At 38.9% G+C, this 15,035-nt stretch overlaps 1 protein-coding gene across 1 annotated transcript; it reads left to right on the forward strand.

The window, feature by feature from the left end:
- The first annotated feature begins 1,382 nt into the window (after positions 1-1,382).
- Positions 1,383-2,780, forward strand: LOC104094764 (uncharacterized). The gene has a single exon (XM_070193134.1). It carries the CDS (start codon positions 1,383-1,385, stop codon positions 2,778-2,780), a length of 1,398 nt encoding a protein of 465 aa, XP_070049235.1.
- Positions 2,781-15,035: the final 12,255 nt, after the last annotated feature.

Raw genomic sequence — 15,035 nt, forward strand, 5'->3', positions numbered from 1 at the left:
GAGACTTTGGAAACTTTTTCCAGAGCATTCATGAAATTTTGTATTCTTGTTTATGTGAACTTTATAACTTTCTAGTATTCTTTAGTATGAAATAGTATCATTTTTCTGATAATCATATACCAGTAACAAATAGGAGTAATACATTAGGCATTTGGCAATTTATTGTTGTTTTTGTTGTGAGAGATAAATTTGTTTGGATATCAGAAACCATCACAATATATTTTATCACAATATCTTAGATAAAAGAAACCATCACAATATATTTTTGTTGTAAGATATTTTTATCACAATATCTTAGATATTCATGGAATCTATTATTTGTATACAATAATCCTTCAATAATACTATCAGATAATGCCTAGGCGTAGTACTGTGCATATGTTCAAGTACCAGAAAATTCAACCGTGAGCCTCTTGTTTTGCCTCTACATCTTGCAGCCACTGTCTTCTAACTTCTAAGGCTCTTACAAAGTTAGAAAATGGAAGAATAAGAGATGGTGATTTATATTTCTATATGAAAAAATATAGAAATAATGCCTTCGCCTTTTCTAATAGTATCTTTATAACAAAAACAAATTCTTTGTATACATTATTTATGCTATTTTAAAAAATATATATTCTCATCGATATAGGATAAACGCGCAATGCGCGTGTACAGAAACTAGTATAATATATTTGTAGTAGGTGCTAGTTTAAATATGTATTCTCTGTTTGCTAAATCCAAATGCTAGTGTAGTAACCTGTGAGCAACTTAAATGGGCCAAGTATTTCCTTATCTTCCCTCCTAGATTTTTTTCACCTCTAAATTTGGAGTTGTGCAATATTTGTGAGCTTATCATGCTTTAGTCTCTTCATTCATTGTACCCATGTGTTTCATGTAAATTAAATGTATTGATATGCCCCTACCTAAGAAATTTATGTCCTTTATGTTGGTAGTGTTAATAGCAAAATTAGAACATGTAAAAATTGATTGTGAAATTGGGTATTTTTTTACTGTTTCAGTGATTTCTCTGTTTGAAGATACTGATTTTATTTTCAAAACCTAATGCGTTAAGTATTTTGGATTTTCTTCTTAGAATTACATGTTTGTCAAATATACAGAGCTTTTTTATGATATGGGTTACCAAAAAATATTCTCAATTATGAAGAGTATTAGAAATTTAACATATTTATTTATCGTTTATTGTAAGGATATTAAGGCTGTTACTTGGATTATAGGTCATTGGTAAAATAATCTTTGAAATAGATTGACTAATATTCCTTGGTAAAGGTGATTAATATATTTTTGTTCGCTTATGATCATTTTTTGCTTCTTTTGCATTGCTATACTAATATGTTTTGGCTGAATATATATGTATATAAATCTTGTGCATGCACCAGATTATGGCACCTGATAAACAATGGATGAAACTTATTCATGGTCGACTTGATGATGCTTACATCCTTGGGTTGGAGAACTTTTTGGATTATGGTTTTACAAGATTGAAAGAAATACGTGAGATACGTTGTCCATGCATCAAATGTTGTAATGTAATTTCAGGAACACGTGAGTTGGTTAAATCACATTTGATAGTACATGGAATAATCCAAAACTATACCTTTTGGTATCACCATGGGGAGAGGTTAGGTGAGCCATCGTCAGATTTTGAATTTGTAGATGATAATAACGATGAAGAGGATGATGGTGAGGATGAAATACATGAAATTTTAAGAGATTTATACCCCGCTTTTGATGGAGATAATATGAACAATGATGGTGATGGTTTATTTGCGGAGGAACCAAATCTTGAAGCAAAAGGATTCTACAGGATCTTAAAGGATTTTGAGCAACCACTGTATCAAGATTCAAAAATTTCCAAACTTTCTACATTGGTAAAGCTGCTTCATATTAAAAGTATTGGTAATTGGAGTAATGCATCATTTACAATGTTACTAAAGATGTTGAAGGAAGATTTATTGCCTGATGGATCAAACTTGCCAGATTCATATTACGAAGCAAAGAAGGCAATTCGGGACCTTGGGCTTTCTTACAAGAAGATTGATGCGTGTATGAATGATTGTATGTTATACTGGAAGGATGATAAGTCTCTTGAATCATGCAAAGTTTATGGTGCATCTAGATGGAAGGAGGATAAACGTAGTGGTGAAACCAAATTTAAAAGTGGGAAAAAGTTACCATGCAAGATTTTACGTTATTTTCCTTTAAAGCCAAGACTACAAAGATTGTTTATGTGCTCAAAAACATCTTCTTTGATGAGATGGCATCATGACAAAAAAGTTAATGATGGAATAATGAGGCACCCAGCTGATTCTATAGCGTGGAAAACGTTTGATGAACTTCATCAATCTTTTGCATCTGAGCCTCGTAATGTTCGACTTGGACTTGCTAGTGATGGTTTTCAACCATTTGGAAATTCCAAAATTTCCTATACTATTTGGCCTGTGGTACTTATTCCTTATAATTTACCACCTTGGCTATGCATGAAGAAAGAGAATTTTATCTTGTCGATGATTATTCCTGGTCCTGAGAGTCCTGGAGATGCTATTGATGTTTATCTCCGGCCTTTGATAGAAGAATTAAAAGAATTGTGGGAATCTGGAGTGGAGACCTTTGATGCATCAACTAAACAAAACTTTAAGTTACATGCTTCTTTGTTATGGACCATTAATGACTTTCCAGCATATGCAAATTTGTCTGGAAGGAGTACAAAAGGAAAATTGGCGTGTCCATGTTGCAATAAAGAAACTTACTCAATCAGATTACAAAATTGTAAAAAATAGTGTTATATGGGCCATAGACGTTTTCTTCCTCTTAATCACAAATGGAGGAATGATAAAGCGTCATTTGATGGTACTAAGGAGCGAAGATTACCACCAAAACAGTTATCCGGTGATGATATACTTGATCAAGTGGCTGATTTAGATGGGTTACAATTAACAAAGGATCCAAAGAAGAAGATTAAAATATCACATGAGAGTAGGGGTGATAATTGGAATAAAAAGAGCATTTTGTTTGATCTTCCATATTGGAAAACTCTTTTATTGCGACATAACTTAGACATAATGCACATTGAGAAAAGCATCTGTGATAATATTTTGGGGACAATCTTAAATATCAAAGGAAAAACCAAAGATACCATAAACACTCGGTTGGATTTGCAAGCAATGAACATAAGGAAAGAACTGCACCCAATAAAAATTGGGGATAAATATGACTTACCAAAAGCATGTTACACATTATCTCCTGAAGAGAAGCACATGTTTTTTAGTTTCTTGAAGAACCTAAAGGTCCCAGATGGATTTTCATCAAATATTTCTCAGTGTGTCAACCTTAAAGATCGAAAAGTTTCAGGTTTAAAAAGTCATGATTGTCATGTTCTTCTACAATATTTGCTTCCACTTGCTCTACGGGGTATACTATGCAAATCTGTGTATGAACTGCTTATTGAGTTATCTTTATTTTTTAATGTGCTTGGATCGAAATGTTTAAGCATGGATGAATTAGAGAAGATAGATTCTCAAATCCCTATAACTGAGTGCAAGCTAGAAAAGGTCTTCCCTCCTACCTTTTTTGATGTCATGGAGCACTTGCCAATTCATTTAGCTAATGAAGCTAAGATTGCTGGACCTTCTCAATATCGATAGATGTATCCTATGGAGCGATATATATACTTTATGAAGCCTTTTATTCATAATAGGACTTACGCAGAAGGTTCTATTGCAGAGGGATATTTAGCAACTGAATGTATGACCTTATGTTCAAGGTATTTACATACAATGAAAACAAAGTTTAATCGCCTTGAACGGAATTATGATGGTGGTGTTATAGAATCTGATGGAGGTTTAACAATTTTTTGTCAACCTGGAAGAGCTTTAAGAGGTGGCAAACCACACAAACTTGGTTCAAAAAAACTGGAGCAAGCACATTTTTATATTTTGAAGAATTGTGATGAAATTCAACCATTTCTCGAGTAAGTAATAACTTATTTCAATAATTTTCTTTTATATACATCCTCTATTTTTTCATTTAAAATTACATGTAGTTATGCTCCAACTATTTGTAGAGAGTTTTCACTAACTCCAGTTGACACCTCTCAAGAAAATTCGGATAGGCAATTTATTAGTTGGTTAAAAGAAAAGGTGAGTACCAACTAACATTAATATTTTTCAAACAAAGTATGTAAATATTATTTTCTAAAATATTTGTTTGATCTTGATAGATTGCAGGATTGCACAAAAGTGATGATAGTAAGAAAATGATAGATTTGCTCTCGTTGTCACGTAGTCCCACGACATATGTGACAAGTCATCGTGGCTACCTTATTAATGGATATAGGTTTCACGTGCAAGATTATGATAAAGGTTTGAGAACTCAGAATTGCGGAGTGGTTGTAGTTGGAGAGATAGATGAAGCTAATAAGACCATTGATTACTAAGGAGAACTAACAGATATTCTAAAATTATAATTTATTGGTGGAGGAAGAATAGTTTTATTTAAATGTATGTGGTTTGATGTATATGACCAAGAAAAGGGAGTTAAGATAGATGAATATGGCTTTGTAAGTGTTAACAGCCAGCGTTTTCTGAAAACAACTGAGCCTTTTGTATTAGCCAACCAAGCATCACAAGTTTTTTATATTGATGATCTTTCTAATAAAGGTTGGCATGTTGTACGAAAAGTTCAACCTCGTGATACTTTTGATGTTCTACAAGAAAATATTAATGATCTAGAGGATTCAGATAATTCTTCACTGAAAAGGAAAAGAACTCATGAAAGTTTGGATACTTATCAACTCTTTATTTAATTTGTCAACTCATTATGATAATGATAGTTTCATACTGGACTCCATTTGATTTACTAGTTCAGAAAATGTTTCTAACACTCTACTAGACTGATTACATGTTCTTATATGATGAATCTGATGTCCTAAATTTTTGTTATCTCTAAGTTTTTCTGTCATATACTCATATATGATGAACTGAAATGATAGACATCTATTACTCAGTTTTTTAATTGTACTAGGTTGACATGAATACATCAAAATCTCAAACATCTAAAATGGAATCAACTTCCAAGACTGTGAAGCCTGTGTATGTTCCACCCGGTATCTTAGCAAGGGGACGAGGGAAAAGCTTTAGGGCATTGGGATCTATAAGAGTAAATGCTGAACAAAGAGGTTCGATTGGCAAAAGTAAAACTTTTAGTATATTAGCTTCTGATCAGAGTAAGCTAACTCATAGTGATAGTTTTGCGCCTCCCGGTTTTGAACCAATATTGGAAGATGATGGTCTCCTTCCTCATGAGGAAGAAGTGATGCAAGACACTCAGAGAAATGAAATAAGTATCTTACTGTCCCAAGCTATAATATTTTTATTTGTTATTGTACAAAAACTCCTTTATATTTGGATTAAATTGAAATTTGCAGGGCCATGTGAATCTGGAAAGGTAAAAAAAGTGAGAGGAGCGAATAGGTGTAAAAAAGTTGCAGGACTCAAAGTTGGAAAAAAGTTGAGCGTTACTTTTTAACACAATCGGGTTGTTGGAAAGAATCATGCCTCATTTACGAGACACTTGGGTATATTGATTCGTGATCGTAATATGTGTCTATTGCGTGTACACTCATGGGCGGACATCGAAGAATATAAGCTACAACACATGTGGGAAGCTGTCCCTGTAAGGATTTAAAGCATTACTTTATTAATTTTTCTTCTTTTACAAATGAAAAGGAAATACTTGTGAGCTTACATCATTGCATTTAATGGTTGGTTAATTACAAAAACAAAATTGAGTTTTCGAAGTTCTTTCCAAATGATATTTTTGGGTAATTTGGTGTCAGATGAGATCTCACATTGTTTGAAGGCAATCTTTTTTGTGTCTATGTAATACAAGGTGAATGTTACACCCTATATTTTCGTACATAAAAATGCGTCGTAAGCAAACTAATGTAGGACCAAAAATGAGATAATATTTAAAAGTATATAAAGTAAGTTAATCATGTTACCTCTGAGGTTACAAATATTGAAGAAAATAATGTTTCGTCGAAAGTCGACAAGTTGGGAATGTTATAACATATACCTTTGGGGTGAGACTAGGGTGCTTAACATGATAAGGAGATTATGTTATGATTTATATTAGTCGTATGACATCCGTATGTTATGTTTTGAAGTCAAGAGAGTTGTGGAACAAAAGTCGATGAAAGTCATCACAAGTTACATTCATAAGTTTTACTGAAACTTTGGGTCAAATGTAACTGCGATTTTCTCCCAATATACTTAGAGTTATGGGTGTTCCACCCATCAAATTAAGGATCTATGAGTCTATTTTCCAATGCATTAAACCGTTTGTCAATACGACATCGGAGTAATGAGATATGGGCATTTTTGCGATACTGCGCAAGCTGCTAGGTGACAAGTAGGTGTGTCACCTACTTGCTTAAATGAAAGCCCAAAAATGGGCCATTTCGGGTCGTTCAAAGAGGCCTTTTAAGGGCCTATTTTTTTCATATATTAGACTTAAAATAGAGCATAATAACCAGACATAAGCTCTGCAAAGAATCCTCCCAAAAATTTCCCACAAACCCTAATTGATTTTCTCTCCTTTCAAGTTCCAATTGGAGGTAAAACCTAGAGTTTGAAGAACCAAGATAAGAGCTGAGTTATCCAACAGATAAGGTCAGTTTACTTCTCTCTTTCATCCATTTTTTCTTCTGTAAATTCATGGTAAGTCGTTCTATACTTGTAAGAACTCACGGGACGGTGATCGAAAGCTGTGAGTTCGAGTTATTCACTTGTAACGGACTATTTTTTTGGATTATTTTTTGTTGCTGTTGGGCTGCGTGTTTTACTACTATTTTGTGGAGTTTTGGAGGAGGAAGGGGGTTTATAAACACCATATAAATGTAGGGTGGTTGGCTGATCGTTCGTCATAATATTTTCGGGTCGTTTGACACTACTACGGTGGTCGTTTTGTGTACGAAGAGATTGGGGTGTGTTGGGCTATTTTGTAGTATTTAATGGTGTATATAGGGCTGAAAAATGATGTATATATGTTGTTATTGTTCTGTTCTTGTATTGTTGGTGTTATCTTGAATTTGGAGGAAATAAGGATTATAGGGGAGATGCTGCCCGTTTTAATACAAAATAAGTTTGTCGTTCGTTGTGTGATAGTTGTACCTTTCGTAACTTAACGATAGTATTATTATCGTTCTTGTAGATTAAGGTGCAAAGAGGTGAGTTCAACTTGGTGATTGGAAAGATTGTGATAAGGTATGTTAAGGCTAAGCCTTCCTTCATTTTGGCATGATCTCGTAGCTACATGTGTTAGTAATAAGACAAAAAGAGAAGTTCATATTCATGAATTTATTCACACTATTCTAGTCTCATAAGTTACAATATTATTCCTTATCGAGACTCTATATTCAATTTTAGTATTGTCTTCTTCCAGTCAAGAGAGCAGCAAGCCTATATATACAATATTACAGTATTTTCATTACCATCGAGCTATAATCGATGGGCAGGCCCCTATTGGGCAACCTCTGATCAGATGGAAAGTTATATACCGAGCCTACTGTGGCCGAGCGCCTATGAGCGAGCCCAGCATGGCCGAGATACATAGCCTAGTATGGCCGAGCGCCTATGAGCGAGCCTACTATGGCAGAGCAGTTATATATATACCGAGCCTTATAAGGCCGTACAATTATTTTACTTACTATATTGAAGGAGTTGAGTCAGTATCAGCAGGTAAGTATATCTCCAGATCATCTTTGACTCCCAGTTACTTCCAGTTATTATATTATCAGTTCAGTTTTGATTTTCAGTTATGTTATTGCCTTACATACTCGGTACATTATTTCGTACTGACGTCCCTTTTCCGGGGATGCTGCATTTCATGCATGCAAGTTCAGATAGACGGACGAGTAGATCTCCTCAGTAGGTGTTTCCTGAGTTCAGCCTGATCGGTAAGCTCCATGTCTTTCGGAGTTACCAGGTCTAGAGTGTTGTGTACATCTTATGTATATCTGTATATATGTTATGGGTAGGTCGGGGCCCTGTTCCGATCATAGTACATCTATCAGTAGAGGCTTGTAGACATATCCTGTTGGTTAGTGCAGTATGTTGGGTTTGTAGGCCTGGTATGTATAATTTGGTGGTTTGTCAGCTGTAGTAGCTATGACGGCCTTTTCAGCCTAGCTTTATATTGATGTTTAGTTAGCGCTAGTTTCCATTCAGTTTTATATTTTGCTTCGCAAATTGTCTTGCAAGGTGGCCCCATGGCCAAAGTATGACATTATGTGTTCAGAGTCCCTTAGTCGCAATTTGGTACGCCAGGTTAGGTGAGGCACCGGGTGCTTGTCTCGCTCCTAGGTTCGGGGCGTGACAAACTTGGTATCAGAGCAGTTCTATCCTAGGGAGTCTACAAGCCGTGTCTAGTAGAGTCTTGTTTATAGATGTGTTGTGCACCACATTATATAAGCAGGGCACTACAGGGCATTTAGGAGTTGGTTACCCTTCTTTGAAATCTAAATCGTGCTATAGAACTGAGTTATAGGAAATTTGAATTAAACTTATGTGTTGGTGTTTGCATGCACAGATGACGGTGACTAGGAAGACTACGGCTAGCCAGAGGAGAGATACAGTAGTAGGTGAGGGGACCAGCAGGGTACCCCCAGTAGATGGGGCCCAGTCTGAGGCTCAAGGTGAGACCCCTACTCAGCCATTACCGGCTCCTCCACCAACTACGGAGATTCCTAGGGAAACCGCACATCCAGTTCCCCCTCCACTTCCATCAGATCAGGACTTAAGGAGTGCGGTGCATTTGTTGACACAGTTGGTAGCTACCCAGCAACAGGCTAGGGCATCAGCTAGTGCAGGAACTTCTGAGGGGTCTGGGAGTTCAAGGGTCCGAGAGTTTATTGCTTTGAGTCCCCCAGAGTTCACGGGGACAGATCAGAGGGAGGACCCACAGGATTTCATAGATCAGCTTCACAGGATCTTTCGTGTTATGCATGCCACGGAGAAAGAGGCAGTTGAGCTAGCAGCTTTTCGACTCCGAGATATAGCCATCCTTTGGTATGAGGGATGGGAGAGGTCCAGGGGACGTGATGCACCTCCAGCTATTTGGGAGAATTTTTCAGATGCCTTCCTTGACCAGTACTTACCACGGGAGATCCGACAGGCTCGAGTCGATCAGTTTCTAGCCCTCAAGCAGGGTAATATGAGTGTTCGAGAGTATAGTCTCCGTTTTGACTCATTGGCCAGATATGCACCATCCATAGTTGCTACTATGCGGGACAGGATTCACAGGTTTATAGCAGGGTTAGCCCCAGAGTTAACCGAGGCATGTGCCACCGCTGCATTGCAGGATAGTATGGATATCTCCCGGATTCAGGCATTCGCCCAGAATATAGAAAGGGGTAGGCGTTGGCAGCAGGGTACAGAGAGGGCTGAGCAAGGGCAACGTAAGAGGATGAGATTTCCCAGGTCTCAGGAGCAATATCAGGGTAGTTATAGGACCCAGTACTTCGGACGGCCACCTAGGCCTCTGCTACCTCAGTTACAGGGTTACAGGTATGACCGTTATAGTAAGTCAGGACCAGGTGAGAGCTCACGGGCGTCGGGTTTGCAGCGACAGCGAGGATCTGTGCAGACATGGTCATTTCCTCCACGGTGTGACATCTATGGTAGAGGACACTTGGGCCAATGCCGAGCAAGTTCTGATGCTTGTTATACATGTGGGCGTCCAGGGCATATGATGCGAGATTGCCCAAATAGATATTCGGGGGGAATGGCACAACCAGCGAGTTCAGCAACAGGATCATCTATGTCAGTGCATCCTTCAGGGCGCGAGTCTCAGTCTTCGGCTGGTAGAGGTCGGGGCAGAGGTAGAGGTTCCAGTTCAAGTGGTAATCAAAACCGTATCTATGCTTTAGCGGGTCGACAGGACCAGGAGTCTTCACCAGACATTGTGACAGGTATATTAACCATTTGCTCTCACGATGCTTATGCTTTGATAGACTCAGGATCTACTTTATCGTATATTACCCCATTTGTCGCGAGGAAGTTTGGTATAGTGCCTGAAATACTAAGTGATCCTTTTGCGGTATCTACACCGGTCGGAGAATCGATTATTGCTAAACGGGTTTACCGAGGTTGTACGGTGACAATTTGTAGTCGTCAGACCTCAGCTGACCTAGTTGAGCTAGAGATGATGGATTTTGATGCTATCATGGGCATGGACTGGTTGGCAGCTTGCTATGCCACAGTTGATTGCCGAGCAAAGGCAGCCAGATTTCATTTTCCGGGTGAGCCAGTCCTTGAATGGGTAGGTAATACACCAACACCCAGAGGTAGGTTTATTTCCTATCTGAAGGCGAGGAAAATGATCGCAAAAGGGTGCATTTATCATATTGTGCGAGTTAGAGATGCAGATGCTGAGATACCTACACTTCAGTCTATTCCCGTAGTCAAAGAGTATGCAGATGTGTTTCCAGATGAGCTTCCAGGTATTCCTCCAGAGCGAGAGATTGATTTTAGCATCGATTTGCTTCCAGGAACTCAACCAATATCCGTCCCTCCGTATAGAATGGCACCTGGCGAATTGAAGGAGTTGAAGGAGCAGTTAAAAGATTTGTTGGAGAAAGGTTACATCAGGCCCAGTACCTCACCTTGGGGTGCACCAGTACTATTTGTGCGGAAGAAAGATGGCTCGCTGAGGATGTGTATCGATTATAGGCAGCTGAACAAGGTAACTATTAAGAATAAGTATCCACTTCCAAGGATCGATGACTTGTTTGATCAGTTGCAGGGGGCTAGATGCTTTTCAAAGATAGATTTGAGGTCGGGGTACCACCAAGTCAGAGTTCGGGAAAAAGATATTCCGAAGACAGCCTTCAGGACCCGATATGGCCACTTCGAGTTCCTTGTCATGTCCTTCGGGTTGACTAATGCACCCGCTGTATTTATGGACTTGATGAATAGCCTATTCCGACCATTTTTAGATCTGTTCGTGATAGTATTTATTGATGATATTCTGGTTTATTCCCGTTCAGAGGATGAGCATGCGGACCACCTGCGAGCGGTACTCCAAACCCTCCGTGATCGTAAGTTGTATGCTAAGTTTTCTAAATGTGAGTTCTGGTTGAAGTCTGTAGCATTCTTGGGGCATATTGTATCAGATGAAGGGATAAAGGTGGACACTCAGAAGATTGAGGCCGTGAAATCTTGGCCTAGACCTACCACTCCGACAGAGGTTCGTAGCTTTCTAGGCTTAGCAGGATACTATCGGAGGTTCGTAGAGGGTTTTTCTTCCCTTTCGGCACCATTGACGAAGTTGACACAGAAAGAAACTAAGTTTCAATGGACAGAGGCTTGTGAGCGGAGTTTCCAAGAGCTTAAGAACAGGTTGACCTCAGCTCCAGTTCTAACACTTCCAGAGGGTCTAGAGGGTTATGCCGTGTATTGTGATGCATCAGGTGTCGGGTTAGGATGTGTCCTGATGCAACATGGGAAGGTAATTGCGTATGCTTCAAGGCAGTTGAGGAAGCACGAGAGGAATTATCCGACCCACGACCTCGAGTTAGCTGCGGTTGTCCATGCACTTAAGATATGGCGGCATTATTTATATGGTGTTCATGTTGATGTATTTACTGATCATAAAAGCCTACAATATATCTTCAAGCAGAAAGAGTTGAATTTGTGACAGAGGCGATGGCTTGAGTTATTGAAAGATTACGATGTTAACATTCTCTACCATCCAGGGAAAGCTAATGTTGTAGTAGATGCCTTAAGTCGCCGATCTATGGGTAGCTTAGCACATGTAGAGCCCAAGAAAAGACAATTAGCTAGAGAGATTCATCAATTGTCTTCGTTGGGGGTTCGGTTAGTAGATTCTGAGGATGGTGGAGTTGTACTCCAAAACACTACAAAATCATCCCTCATAGCGGAAGTCAAGGAAAGGCAGTACGAGGACCCAGAGTTGGTCGAGCTGAGAGAGCGAGTTCCGCAGCAGAAGAAGCCACTGTTAGAGCTAAAGGGAGATGGGGTTCTCAGATATAGGGGTCGCTTGTGTGTTCCAGATGTAGCAGGGCTACGAGACAGGATTATGTCAGAGGCACATTATTCATGGTATTCCATCCACCCTGGATCGACGAAGATGTATCATGACATTAAGGATATGTACCGATGGAATGATATGAAGAAGAACATTGCTGAGTTTGTCGCCCAATGTACTAGTTGCCAGCAAGTGAAGGTAGAACACCAGAAGCCTGGAGGGCTAATGCAGACTATAGAGATCCCGACATGGAAATGGGAGGCGATAAACATGGACTTTATCACGGGTTTACCTCGTTCTAATCATAAGTTCGATTCCATATGGGTGATAGTCGATAGGCTCACGAAATCAGCTCACTTCCTACCGGTCAGATCTACATATACAGCAGAAGATTATGCAAAGTTATATATTAAGGAGATAATGCGGCTACACGGAGTACCAGTTTCTATTATATCTGACCGTGGGGCTCAGTTTACAGCATATTTTTGGAGGTCATTTCAGAGAGGTCTAGGGACTCAGGTGAATCTCAGCACAGCTTTTCATCCACAGACTGATGGACAAGCCGAGCGCACAATTCAGACACTCGAGGATATGTTACGAGTATGTGTGTTGGATTTTAAAAGAAGTTGGGATGAACATCTACCTCTTGTCGAGTTTGCATATAATAACAATTACCACTCCAGTATTCAGATGGCTCCGTACGAGGATTTGTATGGGCGTAAGTGCAGATCTCCTATAGGGTGGTTTGATGTTGGGGAATCTGGGTTATATGGGCCAGACCTGGTTCAACAGGCCATAGAGAAAGTAAAGCTTATCCGGGAGCGACTGTTGACAGCTCAGAGTTGTCAGAAGTCATATTCTGACGTGCGGCGACGAGACTTAGAGTTCAGGATTAATGACTGGGTATTCTTAAAGGTATCACCTATGAAGGGCGTGATGAGGTTTGGCAAGAAAGGCAAGCTTAGCCCACGGTATATTGGGCCTTATAGGATCATTCGGAGAGTGGGCCAAGTAGCTTATGAGTTAGAGTTGCCCTCAGAATTGGAGTCTGTCCATCCGGTTTTTCACGTATCTATGCTACGGAAGTGCATTGGCGATCCTACCTGAGTGGTGCCCACGGATGATGTACAGATTACAGAGGACTTGTCATACGAGGAAATTCCAGTTGCCATCCTAGACCGACAAATCCGCAATCTACGAAATAAGGAGGTAGCTTCCGTAAAGGTTTTATGGAGGAGCAAGAATGTAGAAGAGATGACGTGGGAATCGGAGGAAGAAATGAAGTCTAAATACCCCCACCTATTTCAAACTGAAGATATGGTTCGAGATGGGACGCTACAACATAGCTCTATGTAGGCTAGATGGTTCGAGGACGAATGTTCCCAAGGGGGGAGTGATGTTACACCCTATATTTTCGTACGTAAAAATGCGTCGTAAGCAAACTAATGTAGGACCAAAAATGAGATAATATTTAAAAGTATATAAAGTAAGTTAATCATGTTACCTCTGAGGTTACAAATATTGAAGATCATGAACAACAAGTACAAAGAGGGTTGGACAGTTCAGAAGCTAAAGCAATTAAATAAAACAATGTTTCATCGAAAGTCGACAAGTTGGAAATGTTATAACATGTACCTTTGGGGTGAGACTAGGGTGATTAACATGAGTCGATGAAAGTCATCACAAGTTACATTCATAAGTTTTACTGAAACTTTGGGTCAAATATAACTGTGATTTTCTCCCAATATACTTAGAGTTATGGGGTGTTCCACCCATCAAATTAAAGATCTATGAGTCTATTTTCCAATGCATTAAACCGTTTGTCAATACGACATCGGAGTAATGAGATATGGGCATTTTTGCGATACTGCGCAAGCTGCTAGGTGACAAGTAGGTGTGTCACCTACTTGCTTAAATGAAAGCCCAAAAATGGGCCATTTCGGGTCGTCCAAAGAGGCCTTTTAAGGGCCTATTTTCTTCATATATTAGACTTAAAATAGAGCATAATAACCAGACATAAGCTCGGCAAAGAATCCTCCCAAATATTTCCCACAAACCCTAATTGATTTTCTCTCCCTTTCAAGTTCCAATTGGAGATAAAATCTAGAGTTTGAAGAACCAAGATAAGAGCTGAGTTATCCAACAAATAAGGTCAGTTTACTTCTCTCTTTCATCCAATTTTTCTTCTGTAAATTCATGATAAGTCGTTCTATACTTGTAAGAACTCACGGGACGGTGATCGGAAGCCGTGAGTTCGAGTTATTCACTTGTAGCGGACTGTTTTTTTGGACTGTTTTGTGTTGCTGTTGGGCTGCGTGTTTTACTATTATTTTGTGGAGTTTTGGAGGAGGAAGAGGGTTTATAAACACCATATAAATGTAGGGTGGTTGGCTGGTCGTTCGTCATAACATTTTCGGGTCGTTTGACACTACTACGGTGGTCGTTTTGTGTACGAAGAGATTGGGGTGTGTTGGGCTGTTTTGTAGTATTTGATGGTGTATATAGGGCTGGAAAATGATGTATATATGTTGTTATTGTTCTGTTCTTGTATTGTTGGTGTTATCTTGAATTTGGAGGAAGTAAGGATTATAGGGGAGATGCTGCCCATTTTAATACAAAATAAGTTTGTCGTTCGTTGTGCGATAGTTGTACCTTTCGTAACTTAACGATAGTATTATTATCGTTCTTGTAGATTAAGGTGCAAAGAGGTGAGTTCAACTTGGTGATTGAAAAGATTGTGATAAGGTATGTTAAGGCTAAGCCTTCCTTCATTTTGGCATGATCTCGTAGCTACATGTGTTAGTAATGAGACAAAAAGAGAAGTTCATATTCATGAATTTATTCACACTATTCTAGTCTCATAAGTTACAATATTATTCCTTATCGAGACTCTATATTCAATTTTAGTATTGTCTTCTTCCAGTTAAGAGAGCAGCAAGCCTATATATACAGTATTATAGTATTTTCATTACCATCGAGCTATAATC

This window comes from Nicotiana tomentosiformis, chromosome 2 (assembly GCF_000390325.3).
Source record: "Nicotiana tomentosiformis chromosome 2, ASM39032v3, whole genome shotgun sequence".
Taxonomy (NCBI): domain Eukaryota; kingdom Viridiplantae; phylum Streptophyta; class Magnoliopsida; order Solanales; family Solanaceae; genus Nicotiana; species Nicotiana tomentosiformis.

Bases quoted from the DNA above. Each gene is read 5' to 3' on its own strand.
- LOC104094764 (XM_070193134.1), top strand. From the start codon at position 1,383: ATGGCACCTGATAAACAATGGATGAAACTTATTCATGGTCGACTTGAT.